The 15,882-nt window shown below is 40.8% G+C and overlaps 1 protein-coding gene across 3 annotated transcripts in view; it reads right to left on the reverse strand.

Annotated features, from left to right (window-relative positions):
* CA10 (carbonic anhydrase 10) overlaps nt 1–15,882 on the reverse strand; it is a 201,132-nt gene that overhangs the window by 150,547 nt on the left and 34,703 nt on the right. For 2 of the 3 annotated variants that reach the window (XM_066200218.1, XM_066200219.1), the window contains exon 3: nt 8,863–8,937. In XM_066200218.1, the coding sequence (XP_066056315.1) occupies nt 8,863–8,937 (75 nt within the window). Of the gene's footprint in view, nt 1–8,862; nt 8,938–9,619; nt 9,680–15,882 lie in introns of those variants that run through there. The other variant, XM_066200220.1, reaches the window with a different exon arrangement.

Consider the following 15,882-nt stretch of genomic DNA (forward strand, 5'->3'; position numbering starts at 1 on the left):
TTTTTCCATACCTACATTTAATTTAATATTTGTAAAATGACCTCTCTGAATAAAAACCTTCATTCTTCACCAAAACCCTCACAACAAACTCATATGTATTAAAGGCACAGGAAGAATAAATTAAAGGAGGTCAAAAAAGGGTACTATAGAACCACCTTGGTGTTGGAGTGGAACATCTGTCAGCTATGTGCTCTGATGTCAAGTGAACAACTTCCAGTGTGACCTGGTTATTTTGTGCTCCATCTCTGAGTATTATTCTCTGTCATGCACACTCTGAAAGGTTGCTGGCTGGGCTGTTGTCTACAAGCACTTGTGAATTACAGCAATGTCATTTGCACTGCTGTAGTTAATGACCTGTCAGGTTTCCCATTATGATGTTATGCTGTTATTTGCAGGGTTTATGTCCTGACTATAATGTTGGTGGCTGCTTGGCCTGGAAACCCTAATGCATTTTTTGTATGTTTTATAAATATAAAATGAAAGAGTGCCCTAATATAAAATCAGTCTCTATTCAGAAAGGTAAAAGGTGACAATTTTAAGTAATATTTTCAGTGCTAGGGAAAAAAAAAAAAAAAAAAAAAAAACAAAACCAAAAACAAACCAACCCAGTAAAATTCAGGAAAGTTCCTTTTTTGGGCAGAGTCATAAACTGTAATAATGCAATTTACAGCTCGCAGGGGCAGCAGGTACCCAGAAATGCATTAAGTAGGTGACTGTATTTTATGGTGAGTTCTGAGAGGATAAATCTTTCACTGACCACAAATAGCATGTACCCAGAAATGCCATGATGGGGTGATGGTATAGGATATCTGTATTTTGATCTGTGTAAGTAACAGCAGTAAAACTTATCCAAATAATAATTCCACATCCTCCTAGGCAGGCAGATGTAAATGGTGAGCATGGATTTTGCTCCTGAGTATGTTCATGGTTCAGTGAATTCACAAGTGACCTTTTTAGAGAGGTGTTACAATAGGAGGAAATTTTCACTAAGTACAAATGACCGGTTTCAGACTATCAAGCCTCCAGCAATCCTCTATTCGAGGAGTCTGAGGAATCCCCTAAACATACACACATATGGACTTGCAGAAATAGTCAGCTTAGCAGGTTACTGAAGAAATGCTATGATCAAATAAGCCCCTGAATCCCTATTTACAAGTTAAATCACAGCTGTCTATTAGGAAAGTACTTACATACCATAGGATGTATCTACCTTTGAGGTAACACTCTCATTTCCTTTTCTTTCTGATTTCTTTATTAAGCAGGGGACAGGATTTGACAGAGAGGGGTTTTTTTTAGTACCAGTGAAGAAGCTTTCAGTGACAACAACAGGCAGAGTAACTCTGTGTAACCACACACAGAGCAGTGGTGTGATCTTATTTCATGGAAGTTTATTTTAACCACAGATGAGGGTGTAGCTGTAGTGACCACATTTTCCTCCGTATGATGTGGCAAATTCTACACTAAATTGCACTAATGAGATGTACAAATTAAAAACTGCACACTGTGTTTATATAGCATCCTCATTGGTGCTGGGTCCATCAGCAGTGCAATCAGAATCATCTTTCTGAAGTCACAGTAATATCCTGATGTGAACAGTCTCAGTGAAAGAGGACATGAATTCCTACCTCACAATCACAACTGTAATTGTAGGACGTAAAATGTAGTTCTTCATCAAGGCATTTTACAAGAGTAATTTTTGTAAGTGGGATAATAACAGGAGTAGCAGTAAGGCAACATCTTAGTGCCACTCATTATCCCTATTTCCATGTTATATTGCAATCCCTGTTCTATCTCATCCCACACAGATTCATGGCAGAAATACCTAAGCAAACATAAGCTGGAGCATTGTAACCCTTCTCTGATTAAGTCCAATTACATCCCACTGTGGAAGAACATTCTTATCACAGAAAAATACTATTCCTTATTATTCTCAGTGACTTCTTCCTCCAAAGGACACTAACTGATTTTACACCATATCATGAAAATCTATAAAGAGGGTTTTTTTTTCAATGTAGGAAGTTATGATTGCTACTGTTTTGTATAAAAACACATGCACACCCACAAGAAAACTACTAGTACAATGTAATTAACAGTCAGAGTTCCAAGTCCTCTCCTTACATAAGGAATGGTGGTAGACCGTTACTCATTTTCAGCTTGGATTATTAGCTTAAAAAGGTCTTTGAGTCTCTGAGCAGCAACTAATTCTTCTATCAGATTTTTTTTGTGCTTCAATTCTACTCCTCTAAGTCATGGATACCACGAAAAAGTCCAGTGCCAAAGGGTGTAAAGAACTCCTTAGATACCCTGTGAAGATTAGCCTGTCAAGGCTTAAGTAAGATAAAATGTTTTGAGTATATCAATACATATATCCAGCATTGTACAGGAGCCTTGCTTCTGGCCCTTGCAACTTCCCTGAATAATCCTTCCAAGTAAGTAGTTATGAGCTTTCAGTTATTAATGACTTAGTCACATACCGCTGTTCAAACTGCTTTTATACTCAGCTTGTCAAGAATATCACAGAATGCTTTGGGTTAGAAATGACCTGAAAGATTATCCAGTTATACCCCCTAAACCCTTTCCTTTATATACCAGTATTTATCCTTGGAATTCCTTCTCTTGCTTTTAGGTCACAGTGAAGAACCTAAGAAAAGAAAGATTCCTAATATTAATCTTACCCTTTTTATCCCAAACCCCAATTTCTGATGGTCTAGCTAAGGTAGTGCACAGGGATGATCACTCTTTCTTAAGCAAAAGCTTAAGAGGATGTGCTCATCATGCAAGGGTGAACACCCTTGTAAGATCACAGAGGTGGCTTCCTGGCTTTTCATTTTTAACCAATTTAAAGTGGACTTTGATAATATTAAAAATTAAATTGTATTACATTTGCAGAAAGGGAAGTTACTTTCCCAACAGTACAGGTCTTGAAGGTTCTGTAGTGATTGTAAACACACAATGTGTAGGACAGCAGATGTTCTGGATACTTCTCCCTGACTACATGACTGCCCAAATGGTATTAAACCTCTCAAATGTCTTCCCAGCTAGAAGCCATCACCTATGCAGGTTTTGGTAGCTACAGCTGTACCAAAAATTCCTGGTACTTAATTGTTCTTTGTACTAGTAACTCATATTTAGTGTTCACTGCAAGGTAAACAACATCTGCTTCAGGATAGTGGGAAGGAGGATTTTCAACTTCATCAGAAAGCATCTGGAGTATTTCTACATCAAAAATGTTATCTAATCTAGCAGCAAGGTGTGAAGGACAAGAATTGACAAGGATCTGCAAGTCACTGCCTTCAAGGTTTTCCTTATTTGCACATTCCTGAAGTAGAAGAGGGACACTGCTCACGTCCTGGCAGGGGAACCTGCGGGTGCAGCAGGACAGGCCCTGGACAGCTGGTGGCACAGCAAGGTCCAACCTGCCACTTCATGTGTTGGTTATAACAAGGCAAGGCTTGACCTTTGCAGTGCCTGGTGGGACTAGGAACAAGCAGGAAGACAACTTGAATCATTTGGTCACGTCAGGACAACAAATCAAAGGCCAAGATGCATCTGCTACATGCAATTTTTCTTTTGTGGATACCGATTGTAACCGAGGAAGAAAAGCCACAGCTAAAAAAGATAATTAGGCTGTTAAAAGAAAAGGGATCTGAGACCACATTAGCAAAGAACTGTGTTTCAGTCACAAGTTTTCAAGGTTTAAAATTTTAGATCTTCAGGGCACTTTACTGCGGTTCGTTCACATAGCTTGCCCCTTAAAATTGTTTTTTTCTTCATGGAAGGACTGAATTAGAGGGAAAAACAGCATTTAGAAGTCTGTTTGCAAAATGGCTGCAGTTACAGACTGTATGTAAACCAGTAACTTTATTGAAAAAGCCCTTTTAAAAAGCATTGCATAGATGGGTGTTCAGAGGAGTGGAAAGGACCTGCAGACAGCAACTTTTTGCGTTTCACGGTGGTAACAAAAGCACCTGGAAACGATGATCCCCAGTCCTGAGCTCCTTGGTTAAGTAAGAAAGAGGGCTGTGGGAACCAAATCATGGTGCCACCAGGTGTTGTAACAGAGAAAAACTCCATGTTGTACTATATTTAACTCCCACATACAAATTTAAAAAAAAATCTAGTCTCCTTTCTAGCTACATGATTTGTAAAGAGTCCATTTTTGCAGAATCACCAAAGGATGCAAGAAACCAGGAAAATATCTGGTATGAAATATACTTCTTTCAAGCTGTCTTTAACTGAAAACCAAAGCTGAAATATTACATATACTAACTTAAGTTCAAAACACTAAATGAATGATTTCGAGAATCCGTGCTCTATCACCCTGAAGAAATGAACTGTTCCAAAATATTGCTCTCTGAAAGAAAAACTGCTATTATTGCTACAATAAATAATTATATATGGCTGGTTAATTCCTCAGAGGCAGCAGCAGACTGCATGATTTTGAAGGGTATGTGCAGACTGTCTAAAGCACTGCTGTAGCTCAGACTACACCACTGTTTTCACTGATGAGCAAAACGCACCAGATGGTGAGTGATGCTGCAGCCTCCTGAAGTTCCTAAATAAGACCAGGAGAGATGTTACAGTTGAAAAGAGTGAGCAGTGCAGGAGTAGTAATCAGCAGGGTTGGGTTTTGCTGTTCAGGCAGCCACACTAAGTGATCACCATCTCAGTGTGTAGCACAGACCCCTCTGTGACTGTAGGTTGGCACAAACTGAGAACTGAAAGTTTAACAAGTGTGTGGGTTTGAAGTTTTGCATCTCTCAGTTTCAAGCAATGGACAAACAGTTCGTGGTTCTTACAGTACCTATCCATCAAAGGTTATTTTTGAACATGTACATAAAGACATTTCTAACTTAAAAAACAAACAAACAAACAAAAAAAAAAGCTCAAAGCTGTGATAAAAGAAATCTTGAAGTCCAGACAAGAGAAACTAGGGACACTAGAACTGCCTCTGTGAGCCATAACAAAAGCACGTGGGGATAGCAGGAAGTTTAAAATTAGGTCTTGGCACTCATGATCAAGCTTGTCAATTGTTTCAGACTTCTTTTCCCTTGTAAATCATTATGAAATTCATGCATTTGCTCCATGGAGGCAGTTTCTCAGTGCTTCACAACCACTGCCCACGTTTTGAGCCAATGCGGCGTTGTCAGCTGGTCAAGGTTAAGCCATAATCCCACCAACAGGATCTTTGCAAAAGGCAGGAACAGCATCACACAACACCAGCAGTGTATTCCCTTTTAGAGTAAAACAAGTTGTGAAGGAACCATGAAAAGGGGATTTCTCATGTCTGAACCTCAGTGAAAAAGGTGGGCTTTGACTAGTGATCTGTGGCCAATAATGAAACCTAGTGGATGGAGATCTTCATCTGGAATTAGAGTTCATTTACAACTTTTATTACAAGGAAGGAGAACATCATCTGCTCCCTCAGAAATGCTCACTCAGTATTTGATGGATTTCCTCCTGTTAGCTAAGGTCGGCACTAGCACCCAGTAAAGTAACTTTAGATTTGGTATAATTCAGTACGGGGGCCCAAATACAGTGTTTTCCCTGGGAACAAAACACTTATGTGCTTGTACTATCCCACGGTCCAGAGTTCCCACAACAGGATGGAGGTTTGGCAAGTGCATTCTCTGATCACAAATTAGATTTAACCACCCTTATATTTTATGCTTACCAAAGCCCACTTTCATAATGCTATGAAAAAACAGGACCAGTATGAAAAGAATCAATATAATCACAAAGACTATCAAAGGTTATACACATCTATTTGAAGTAACAACAATGCTATCAATGAATTTGGAATATGATTGTTTTGGCCACCTGGATATTGCTTGCACCACTTCAGTGACACAACATATTCACAGTCACAGCCAAAGAAAAGACATGAATAAGGTTATTTAAAGGAGTTTTAACCCATCAAGAACTACTTTGATATTTCACACCAGAAAAACTCGATGCAGTAAGCATTTGTAATAATATAAATTATTTGATTATTATGCAAATCACCATGCATAAGGGAAAGTATTCCTTCTTCATCCTTGAACATTCCCTGAAGTTTATTTGGAACCTAATTCGCCTTCAATTAAAATTTTAAAACTCTCTACTTTGTTTGCCTACATAATTTAAATCATAAGAGCAATTCTTTGCTTGTAGAAAAGGTGAGAGACGGAGAGTGGTTTCTGCATCAGTAGCAGATACACAAATCCAGCCTTAATGAACTTTTCCTCCTGCACTTGAGAACTCTGTATCTCTCTTTCAAGGCTGGGCACAAAGACAGACCTGAGCCACAGTTCCTATGCTGAAAGAATCTGCCAGCTCCCAATGCTGCCTTCTCTTGAAGCACTGGAATAAGCAAATTTGGGAAAGACACTGTGAGAGGTCTTGTACCTCATCTCTGCCTAAATCCTTCCCTCCTGTGAGATACACAGCACTGACTGCAGCTCAGTGGCTTATAGCAGGAAAAAACCTGCATCCAAACGGACATTAGAAAGGGATTTAATTTTTTTTTTTTTAATCTATCCCAGAATATGGAGAGACTGGGATTTGGGGAACTTAGTGAAGTATGCCTTGATTTTATGAACTGCTCAGTGGCAAATCTGCACAGGATCCAGCACGTTTTTAGGACTTGACTTAAATGCTTCCAAAACAGGTTAAGCAGAAAAATTTATGAATGGACATTCTAACCCAGGCATACTATGATGCACTCCTAACTGCATTCTTACAAAGCTCTCCATGAAAGAAGTGAGAGTTCAAAGAGAGACAGTGACTTTGCTTTGAAGTAGGTAAAAAGTGTTCACCCAGATAAAGCTGTGGTAGATAAACTCCAGGAACTACTCCTGGAGTGTTTTACAATTATATTGCCACTAATTAATCATCTCTGCATTTGTGGCTGCTCCCCCAAGCAGGTACAGAGCTGAATTCATGTAAATCATATTACCTGAGATGCCAGTTCTGAACTACAGTGACCGGCTCTTGGACAAACACTCCTTTCTAGTATCTTTGAGGGTGTTCACTTCCAGCCCTGGGTCAGGACAAACAGCTGTGGAAAGAAAACATCCTGGCAGATGGCTGTAGCTGTTTGCTTCAGTGCACATCAGTCAGCAACTCCAGCAATAGCTCCTCAGCTTGCTTGGCAGCTCTCACCTCTCAGGTGCTAATTAGCATCTCATGTGAGATCTGATACTTGACTGCCACTGGCATGGATAAACTTAATACGCACCAACAGATCCTTTGTGATGTGTTAGTCTGAGAGCACAGCCACAAATGCAGCCTTGAAATCCTTTAAATATGGTTTTCAAAGGCTCCCAAATCTAGGTGCTGCTGGAAAAAAAAAATTAGTTGTTTATTCTGTAAAGTCACATGGGATTTCTCTCTTCTGCTGAGGCTGACAGGTTGCAGAGTTGAATTTGAAAGAAAGATACCCTAAATTCCCCTTGCTTTCTTCACGGCTGCTTCAGTGACCTGTTCATTACTGACTTTCTGGACCAGTTCTTGTGGATGTGTGCTGGGTGAGTCAAACATTCAACACATATTGGTAATACAGGGTTTCCCTTAGAAAGGAGATGATCCTCCACACCACTCTAAAAGGTCTTCTTCCCCAGAAGTTTTTGAGTCATCACTGTTTCCTCATTCATCTTCCAAGGACGTTCCTTAGCCTAAATTTCTCATAATATTAAGACTAGAACACCACAAGCATGAACTGATCACAGGTTTCTTTATATCCTGACAATTGTATTATTTTTCTCCGTAAATTAAGGCCTGTTTAGCAAATATTTTTTCATTCATATTATGCTGGGCATCTACCTGAGTTGTGCAGCTCAGGAAGGCTGAAATATCTTGAAGCAGTGATTATATTCTCCAGGTTTCTTCCCCTGCTGTCACTATGAGGAACTAAGCATGCACAACAATACACTGGAGTGTTTCTGACAGCCCAAACCAATCTCAAGTAAATCTGAGCAGCTACTTTATGCTACATCAATATGTAATTAAACTCCAGGTCTGTAGATTTTCACAGCCATTTCAGTGCCAGAAATGTGTGGGCTGAAATATTTCATCTCATTTGCACTAGAATTCTTAACAAGACAATCAGCATTTTGGGAATTTCAGATGACTTTCAGGTTGTAAGAGTTCTCACAATAGAGAAAGTAGCTGATGATAGGTCAAATCCACAAATCCTCAGGAACAGCACACACAACAGCAATATTTTCTACTGTTATGAGGAAATACAGATCACATAGCAGTTTTCTTGTTGCATTAATGATAAAACTTGAAGCACTACTTTACAAGATATAGCTAATATACGTAAATTAATGTATATTCTCAATCGCACTGAAAAGATACTGCATAGAATCCTTATAGCTGCCTCTTGATTATTTATCATTTACTAAATCTCAATGAAGCCCAGTTATTTAATTTTTTTCACTCATAGTTTGTTTACTAAACAAAAATCAGTGAAAATTGCATGCAGGGGAGTTCCTGTCCTAATCTAGTTTAAAAGTTCACCTAAAATTGTAGAAATGCAATTACCTAGAAGTGTTCCAACATATAAATTAATACAGTAATACTTTTCAGTCCCTTTCCCTTTTGAACACACACTCACAAAGCAGCATCATGTTGGTTTTACTGAGAGAAACCAGGAATGTCATCAAAGTGATTTCTTCCCTGAAAAACAGTCATGGTCCTTGGATGATGGATTAATGGAAACCTTTCTGTGCTTCACTATAATGTGACGTTGAGTACTTGTCAATTAAAAATCTTTGCAATGAAAACAAATCAACTCAAAATATCTTCCCCAAACCCAACTATATTAAATCCAGTGAAAAAAATATTTAAGAACAGCTAAAATTTTAAAATTACACTTACCAGGAACAAAGCTTCCCTGGACCACCTCTTTATAAGCCCACCAGCCTTCATGGATTTTTGGTGAATTCTGTTGAGCTGGAAAGAAATAATCAAAGAAACCATAAAATTAGGGTAAAACATAGGACTGAATTAGCTACACTTTAGGAACTTTAAACAGGGTATTATCCTCTATAGAAGAGTCACTCAAGTTATCTTTATTCAATTTATAGAATCATGCTATGCATATGTATCTCAGAGAACCCTGTCCCTGTTCATCACACAGTAAAATATACTCTGCTTTGGAAGACTTGATCACTAAACTTAAAAATTCAGGTAGAAAATGAGGATTTATAGGACTACCACTGGCTTCTGTGCCACCTATGAAGTCAATATGGAATAAAAACGCAGAAAAAAAAAAAGAGTGCTCAGTAGTCAATACCTGAGTCCAAGCTGTCTGACTGAAAAGCACTTTCTCCCTTTCCCTTCCTGAGTTTCCCAGTAATCTCTCACATTGCGTGGGCAGAAGTGGCAGAGCGAACCACAGGCAATAATATCTGTGTCTGTCACTGCTTCACCTCATCCCATGAGCTTTGAGTTCCAAAACCAGGCCAGCAAGGCACAGCCCACAGCTTCCTCAACACCAGCTCAGGCTCCACTGCTGAGGCAGGAATTTGGTTTTTCCATCTTCTCTGTCTGCAATGGAGCACCCATGCCTGTTCCCCCCATTAGCCACTCAGGTAGCCTGGCAAAAACAGAGACTGGAGTATCTGACATGCACCTCTTTCACAGTGTGAGAGCAGCTGGGAGCACAGTGCAGGAACATGCTAGAGCTATAGCTGCTCTATAGCTGCACATATAATTTGGATTAACAGACACCTGCTCGACCAGCCTAGGTTGTTAGAAGATAGAAGTAAAAAAATCCCCAGGCATTTTACTGACAGGTCAGGTTCAAACTCAAACAAGGGGACCCCGGCCAATCCCTTTAAAGCATGAATGCCCCATACCATTGAGCAGTGAGCTGGGTGGAGTTAAGATCCTTAACCAATCATGTACGTAAGCACGAGAAATTTGAAGCCCCTATATAAGAGGGTGCCTGACAATAAAATTCAGCTGTTGCTGCATGATCTTGGTGTGTTCTTGTTGTATTCCTGTCTCCATCATCAGCAACAACCGGTGACTGCCAATGTGATAGCAACAAGCTGCTGTGGTATTATGAGGAGACAGAGGGCAGCAGAATTTGCTGCCTGAAGCCTGTTGGGCTGCGAAAAGTTGCAGGTAGAGAGTTGCAGGCAGCAGAGAATGCTGTGAGCAGAGAGTTGTGGGTGGCAGAGGAAACTGCGGGCAGCAGAGAGCTGCGGGCAGTAGAGAAAGCCATAGGCAGCAGAGTGAGCTGTGGGCAGCAGAAAAAGCTGTGGGCAGAGTGTTGCAGGCAGCAGAAAAACTGTGGGCGGCAAAGGGTGCTGTGGGCAGTGAAGAGAGCTGTGAGCGGCAGAGTGTACCAAGCAGCAAAGAGTGTGACGAGGAACAACGAGGAAAGCTGTATGGGTCCAGATCCCCCTTTGCGGATCAGAGACGCGGCTGGGATGGGTGCGTGGCCTTTGGTACAGGAAGACCATGTCACCAAGGGTATGAGCTCTTTCTTTCAATGTTATAAAGCCCTGAAAGCTTTTATCAGACTGAATCAAAAGGTTAAAAGAACTTAGAAGCTAAGAATTTAGCTAGCAAGGCAGAAGCAATAGATTTTGATTGAGTTTAGCAAGAGGAGTAGAAACTTTGTAGAGGGTTAATTATTAGTAGATGGACCTGGTTAGAACTAAGATATCATTTTCTTGACTTAGTTGTGTTTGTAGAAGGAGACAAGAAAGATGAGCCATTTGTGAAGAATAAATTGTAGCTGGCCCTAGGCCCCAAAACCAGTCAGAACCAGGCAGGAGAGCCCGGACTAAGCCCACGGGGCTAGAGAGCCTGCCAACAAGACAAAGGTGAAAAGTTTACTCCGAGGAAGACTCTTCTGACTTCAAGACCCCTGATGCATTTAAAAGCCCATAGACTCATTTTAAGCAAGGACTCTGCAAATGTAAAAGGACTTTGAGCCCATTTTAATACAAAGCGGGGATAGATGAGATTAGGTGATGCATATGCGTAGGCATACAAGATAATGAAATGAATATGTAAGACTTTTGTACATAAATAGCCGGAGCTTTGTGATTTTTGCACGTCTTTGGGAGGTTACTTCCTGTGTTGCCCAGGGCTGAATTAAACATACCACTTTCTAACTTTAATTAGTTGGAGAGCCTATGTCCCTGCTTTATTTGCTTCAAGACTTGCTGGGACAGTTAAAAAGCGCATGGGTGAAGAGGACAGGTGGAGCAGCTACATCGCAGTGCAAAACCACCCAGGACTGTGCCACCACTCCGCACGGGGACGACATGCTGGCGGAACATTCTGCAGCTGCGTGGGACCACAGAGCTATCTTACACGGGGACACATTGTTGGCAGGGCACACCGCCGCCAAACCAGGCCACAGAGACACCATACTGCCAAGGTGCATTGAATGCCTGTACTGCCACCACTCTGTGCCCATCCGTGACAACCAGAACCCCTGAGGCTGTCCTCGGCTTCTGCAGAGCTACGCCCAGCTGCTGCAGAGCCGCTCTGGGCTGCACTACCCCTACTGCAGCAGCTTTTTTGCCTGTGCATCTGCGCAGCCATTAGAACAGCTTGCACTAGACCCTCTCGCCACCACATGTGCCAGGACCACCTTCTACCGGAGATGACTGCACTGTCTTGGAGGCCTCACCATCCAACAGCCTCCGCAGGGTGTGCCCAGTGCCACTGACTCATGGGTGGATACGAAAAACACGTCACCATGAGGCCCCAGAGACATCATAGCTGGGAGCAGCAGCAGATTGTGGGATCCCTCAGTGGCCGCTGCTGCGTGTGTGATGCTACTGCCAGAGCTGAGATTCTCCCTGTATAATACACTGACAAAAGATTTAATGTACACCGGAGAAAATGCCTCTGCTGCTGCTAAGTCAGCATGGCGTTGTAGCTTTCCAATCAACCAGGGCGGCCTACCCGTGCTGAGCCACCACCTTAGAGAACCCTAAACAGCTGCTGCACCAGGACTGGGAGAGCCTGGTGGGTGAGAGACAGCGACCTTCTCCCACCTTTCTAAAACAGAGCTTTGCAGTTGTAGGGCACTGCCACCACTGCTCAGGAGAGGGACAGCGTAGCCCCAATCCACGCCACTCCAGCCAGCTACTGCCGGCGAGTGAGCACCACATCCCTAGTCTCTGCCCCGGCCAGCACCGCTGCTGCAACCCCCAGGACTGGGGGGCCCTCCAACAGCAACAGCAAATCCCATTTCTACTTCCTACAGCAGCAGGGGTGGGGCCACAGCCATGGCCAAGCCCCTTTGAACAGAGTGGAGCAGAGTCGCACGCCGCCACTGACAAGCCGCGTTTTCCTGGCAACTAAGGTCTGCTGCTGGAGCCTAACACAACCTCTGAGCCAGCGCAGCAGCTGCAGTTTCTATCCACAGGACCCATTTCTACACCACTGCCAGGTGGATTACAGCCGTGGCAGTGCAGGAGCCCTGTGTGTAGGGCGAGCCCAGGGTGACTTCTGTGGAGTTGAAACACATGAAAAAACAAGTTTTTATATTTACCTAGACTTTATCCCTTTATACCTGACTCAACCCACTTTGTGATAATGGCAGTAATTTTTTAAATTCAAACACCTGCTTGTTTTAGAAGTCCTAAAAAGAACACTCTAAGCTCAAGAAAGCAAACATAAAAGTAATAATTTAGTTTAATGTTTTCATACAGCTAGATAACAGCTTGCATGTTTAAATTTTTAGAAAGATTTTTATGTTTGCATTTACCTTATTTGAAGACAATAAGCACAATATGACCTGTGCAGCTTTAAGGAGTAAGATCCCAAAATTATAAGGAAAAGGCACATACGCTTTTCATTGATTTGTGGAATTTTCTTTGATACAATTTAATTTTCAGAAACTTAGCTTTTAAACTTATAAATATGTTCTAAAGGTTTTGTTAAATTTATTTTGAAGGTTTTTCAGACAGCGCTATTGGCAGATGTATTTTGCATTTCAGTAACATTTTGCATTTCATTTCAACAATGCTTGTTGGTTTCTTTTCTACATAACTCCTAGTCTACTAATTTCTTTAAAATATGCTTTAGTTTATATAAAAGAATGTTATTATTTTAATCCAGAAAATTGACTTTTGCAAAATGAATGCTCATGGAAGTGCTAATTTGGCAAGCCTAAGTAATGCAACATTCAAGAAGAAACAGAGACCCAAACCAAAACACATGCTCTATATTCACTTGTCTAATGAGATGCCATCAATTAAGATAAACCGAAACCAAGATCTGAAACCCTTTCTACTAGAAGCCAGTATTGTGTTCACCACCTCTGCAAATGACAAGAATTATGTTCAGCCCTCACAAGGGAAATCCTAAATCCCCAGTGTACACCTTGAACCATCTGCAGGACCCTTGGAGTGCACCCACCCATCATTCACTTATGACTACTGAAATGCCACAAGAGTAACACATTTTAAGGACATTACAATCACAGGGATGTGTGATTTTTTATCATATACCCGGATGTGGCCTATGAAACTTAACTGAAACACAAGATATTTCCTTTGACAACTCTGAATTGGTTTGGTAAATAGTACTTTCAAAAGCAGTTATATATCTTATTAAACAAACAATGACTCCTACAGCTCTGGGGTGTGTTACACCACAGTGGTATTCCCTACACAGCACTTTAAAAAGTATTCTTTTTAAAGAGAAAAAGGGGAAATGCCTCGTGTTATCTATACCCTAAATCACTTCACACTCTTAGAAGTATTTTATATATTTAAAGATACGAGCACTTAAGGATTTTTACATATTTAAGGATATGAATTATAGACCTAGATTAAGACAGATCGTTTTTTCCCTGATAATTGGTTTTCCCACGGTTCTAAAGTTGAAATGTTTCTTGTTTATAGAGTTAAGTTGTATGTTTGTAACATCCAAGTAATAAGCCTGCGGCATGCCAGTTTGAGAACTTGTATTGTTGGTGGTCCCGCCTGACAGCTCCTGGGAATGAATGCAACATCTTCAATTATATGTGGGATGCATCACTGGCTGGGAGAGGCTAGGCTTGTCGAGTTCGGTAGAATCATCTGTGTCATCATGCTGTCTTGTCATCCTGTCTGCAAGGCGCCTGCAGAGGGATGACAAAGAACACTTTGCATTTTTTAAACTGAAAAAGGGGAACTGTGACAGTTATAACTGGTCTATAGCTGCACAGATAATTCAGCTTAACAGATTGACCAGCCTAGCTTGTTAGAAGATAGAAGTAAACAAGTCCCTGGCTATGTTACTGATAGGTCAGGTTCAACCTCAAACAAGGGGACCTCGGCCAATCCCTTTGAACCAGGAATGCACCCATATCATTGGCCAGTGAGCTGGGTGGAGTTAAAACCTTTATCCAATCATGTATGGAAGTGCAGGAAATTAGAAGCTCCTGCATAAGGGGGCACCCAACAATAAAATTCAGCTGTTGCTGCATGATCTTGGTGTGTTCTCATCGCATTCCTGTCTCCATCATCAGCGACAGGAACACAAGAAAAGGTTTCTTTGATCAATATTTTGAAGGTTGTAGCAACAAAAAGCCTAAGCTTTGGATGAGGTCTGCCCTTCATGAGACTTGTTGCCTAAATGATTTCTCTCCCTGAAAAGCCAAGAGCAGAAACGTATTGATTGGTCAAGTTTGCTGCTCTTTATCATCACCTCTCTTTGTCCTGAAATTGGAATTCCAGCAAATTTTGTGGTGAAAATGTAAAGTCCCTATTAATTGGAAATATTTTCAAATAGCACATAGACAAACAGCAAGAGAAACTTTCAGCTGATCTCCATAAGAAAGAAGAGCTGATATAGAAATATGTTATGCCTTCTCCTGTATTTCTCTTGGTATGTTCTTATTTAGAGCAACTCTCCCTGAGCTGCAGAAAGCTCAGTTACCTTGTGCATCGTTTCACTTAGATTTTGGGGTTGTCCTCTTTTAAAGACACTTTCAATTTCTTTCACTAGGCCAAGATTTTTTTTTTCATAAACATGCAGCTGCAGAAGATGGTGGATTTAGCAGCTTTTTGCTGCAGCTTCACTTCTAAATGACATATTATTTATGAAAAACACAACTACCCTGGGAAAAGTTCCAGCAGCATAATAAAAATTGTTGCTGTCATTAAAAATTATGAAGAGGATGTGAAATTCAGGCTAAAAGGGATACAAGATAAGGACCATTACATACTGTTCTATCAAGTTACAGAACAGTATTTATGATTTAACTGATTGTATATTGCAGAAAAAAAAGTAAAGATGAAGTTATTTAAATGTACCGATATGCTGTCTTTACCAAAATCCAGCCATGCCAGTGGGATGGGGTACATGTGGATGCAGATTTCTCCTTGCAGGACTGATGTTGTTCCATTAACTGAGTAGTGATGTGTTACACTGAAGGGACTGTTCTACTGTGCAACCTTTACAGTCTGCAGATGAAATTGTCCTCATATTTTAGTTTTTATAACATTGCCTGAAGAACTCCAAGTGTGCATGGCTTGGTTGTGCTAGACTGAACGGTACAAACATTTGGAAAATAGCAAATCCCAACTCACAATCAAACTACATGAGCATTGTTCCTATCCAGCCTGAACTGCAATTTTTTTGTATCTCAACACTTGCTTTCATGTCCTCAGCAGGAGAATTTCTTAAAGATTTCAAAATGGCATTAGGAGAGGATACTAAGGAGTCCAAGCAAAGTAGAGCCATAATTCTTCTACCTAAAATTTCCCAGGAAATTACACTGCATTAAAGTGAATCTTGTAGTCATACACACAGAATTGGTTCAGCCAGGCAGAAGCAGATGCATTTTAGAAGTGGCTGAAAAAATTAGATATAGATATAGATAAAGATATAGATATAGATATAGATATAGATATAGATATAGATAAAAGCAAG

This window comes from Chamaea fasciata, unplaced genomic scaffold (assembly GCF_029207755.1).
Source record: "Chamaea fasciata isolate MVZ Bird 193981 ecotype frontalis unplaced genomic scaffold, bChaFas1.0.hap1 SCAF_19, whole genome shotgun sequence".
Lineage (NCBI taxonomy): Eukaryota > Metazoa > Chordata > Aves > Passeriformes > Sylviidae > Chamaea > Chamaea fasciata.